General features: G+C 39.9%; 1 protein-coding gene across 1 annotated transcript in view; it reads right to left on the bottom strand.

Moving 5' to 3' along the window:
* Positions 1-248: 248 nt before the first annotated feature.
* LOC101849838 overlaps positions 249-1,975 on the bottom strand; it is a gene marked incomplete in the record, with an annotated part of 91,517 nt that continues 89,790 nt past the window's right edge. Inside the window, 1 exon segment of the mRNA XM_005096693.3 lies at positions 249-688. Within this exon segment, the coding sequence (XP_005096750.2) occupies positions 647-688 (42 nt within the window).

Raw genomic sequence — 1,975 nt, 5'->3', positions numbered from 1 at the left:
TGTGCATGTATGTGTGTGTGTGTGTATGTGTGTGTGTGTGTGTGTGTGTGTGTGTGTGTGTGTGTGTGTCGATGCTTGCGTGATGAAACATCAAACCAATGTGAACAATAAAGATGTGTCTTACCTTATCTTATCTTAACTTATCTTATCTGATCTTATCTACGTGAGTCCGAAAAGAACTCGCCCATCTGTTGGTCCATGTTTCTTAGGTATAGGTTAAACTTCGGTGTTGAGGAGAATGGGTCACCTTTTTAATGTTTTAGGTAAATGCTGTAAACCCCCTATTATTTTTTTAAATCCACTGAAGACTAACATCAAAGAAAACGTGTCGGATCCTTAAGTTAAAGGTGGCCTTCATAAATGGGCTCTAGATAACTGATTATGTTGGTCATCTAACTTTAAGGCCCACATGCGAAGATCTGAAAAGTTAAATGGAACTATTTGTTTTTATCTTGTTTTAAAAATAAATCGCTCTGTTTAACCTTTTCAGGTCTTTGCATGCGGAGTGGCTTCACTAATAGATTTACTAAGAAGTTTGGTGATACATGGACCTCACTCTATAGCTTGTTCACTTTCGTCAGATGAAACTCTTTGGTCTTGAGTTTTTCACTGCTGGAACCACACTCGAGCTTACACCTTGGTCTTGTTAATCATTCTCATATGGGTTGCCACCTTGATTCTTGATTTTCTAGAGAGATAGAGAGAGAATGGTGGTGGGAATGAAGATTGAAGGTCATAGGTCCTCGTTATCTTCATTCATCTCCACCATGGAGGAGCCAACATTTTGATTTTCATTCTTGGATCTCTGACAACCACGAAGGGACCAAACAAAAAAATGGACACTGCCAGAATCGATACCTAATATAAAATACTAAAACAGGAAAAGTATAATATTATTATCAATCAAAAGTCTCAAAAACCGAATGTTTAAAAGTGTTCACAACCCAAACGTTAACCCTTACCTTATTCATATCCTTAACCCTAACCCTCACCCTAACCCTTACTTGAACCTCACCCTAATCCTAACCCTAAGGCTAATCTTAACCTTACCCTTCATCGTAACCTTAACCTGAATCTAATGAACGAGAAGAAGACCAAAATGAACTCTAACAGTAACCCTAACCTTGTATCCTAAAAAAAAAGCCCTGTTGGGGTCTGTCAGACCCCCATTGTGAAACTTGGGCTTACCGTATAGGAAATGCTAGTATCGATACACTGAACATTAAAATTTCATGGTTTTTGGTTTCTCCATGTTGTCAGCAAAGGGGTATTGCGTTGGCTCCTCCGTGGTGCCCTCCTTCTTCATCCCAAATCTGGCACTTCTACACCTCTTCAATAGCAGCCTGATAGCTGCTGTGCTGGTAATTTTCCTTATGATCTTGGTAAGTATGTGGAAGTTCGGAGGTTCGGATCCCAGCCACGTGTCCTCTCGTCAGTCAGTAATATTGGGATGTCTTCGAAAAGACACGTGTTCTGTCAGACATTGCTTTCAACTTTCATTTAAAAAATGAGATTGACCGCACCTACCTTCCCCCTCCCCCACCCTTTCCCCTTTTCTCTCCTTTTTTCATCTCCTGTGTATTTTTGTTGTTGTTGTATCTTTTAAAATTTCTTCATCTGCCTCTTACTACGTCTTCGTCTCAGTAGTTGAGTGCACCAATTAATCAGTTAATATCAGGCTTGTCTTTGATGCGGACGGCCCTTGTTCGAATCCCAAAAGGGGTGTTTTATGGGATTAGGTTGTTACGGGAGTTTTAAGGTTCTCCACGAACGCAGCTGGCTAATCTTTTTTGGAGGCAAACTTACACTTCGCAGGTTCTGCAAGTAAAAGTCACCCGACTGTGTTTACAGAGGAGTTAAACCACAAAAACTCTTATTTCCATCTACTGCATAGCTGATTAATATTAGGTATTAATGCTTTCCTCAATTTTACGATCTTGTTTTAAAGAATCTCTCTCTCTCTCTCTCTCTCTCT

Source organism: Aplysia californica, unplaced genomic scaffold (assembly GCF_000002075.1).
Source record: "Aplysia californica isolate F4 #8 unplaced genomic scaffold, AplCal3.0 scaffold00135, whole genome shotgun sequence".
Lineage (NCBI taxonomy): Eukaryota > Metazoa > Mollusca > Gastropoda > Aplysiida > Aplysiidae > Aplysia > Aplysia californica.
The sequence above is the reverse complement of the archived record's forward strand: the minus strand, read 5'-3'. Positions and strand labels throughout refer to the sequence as shown.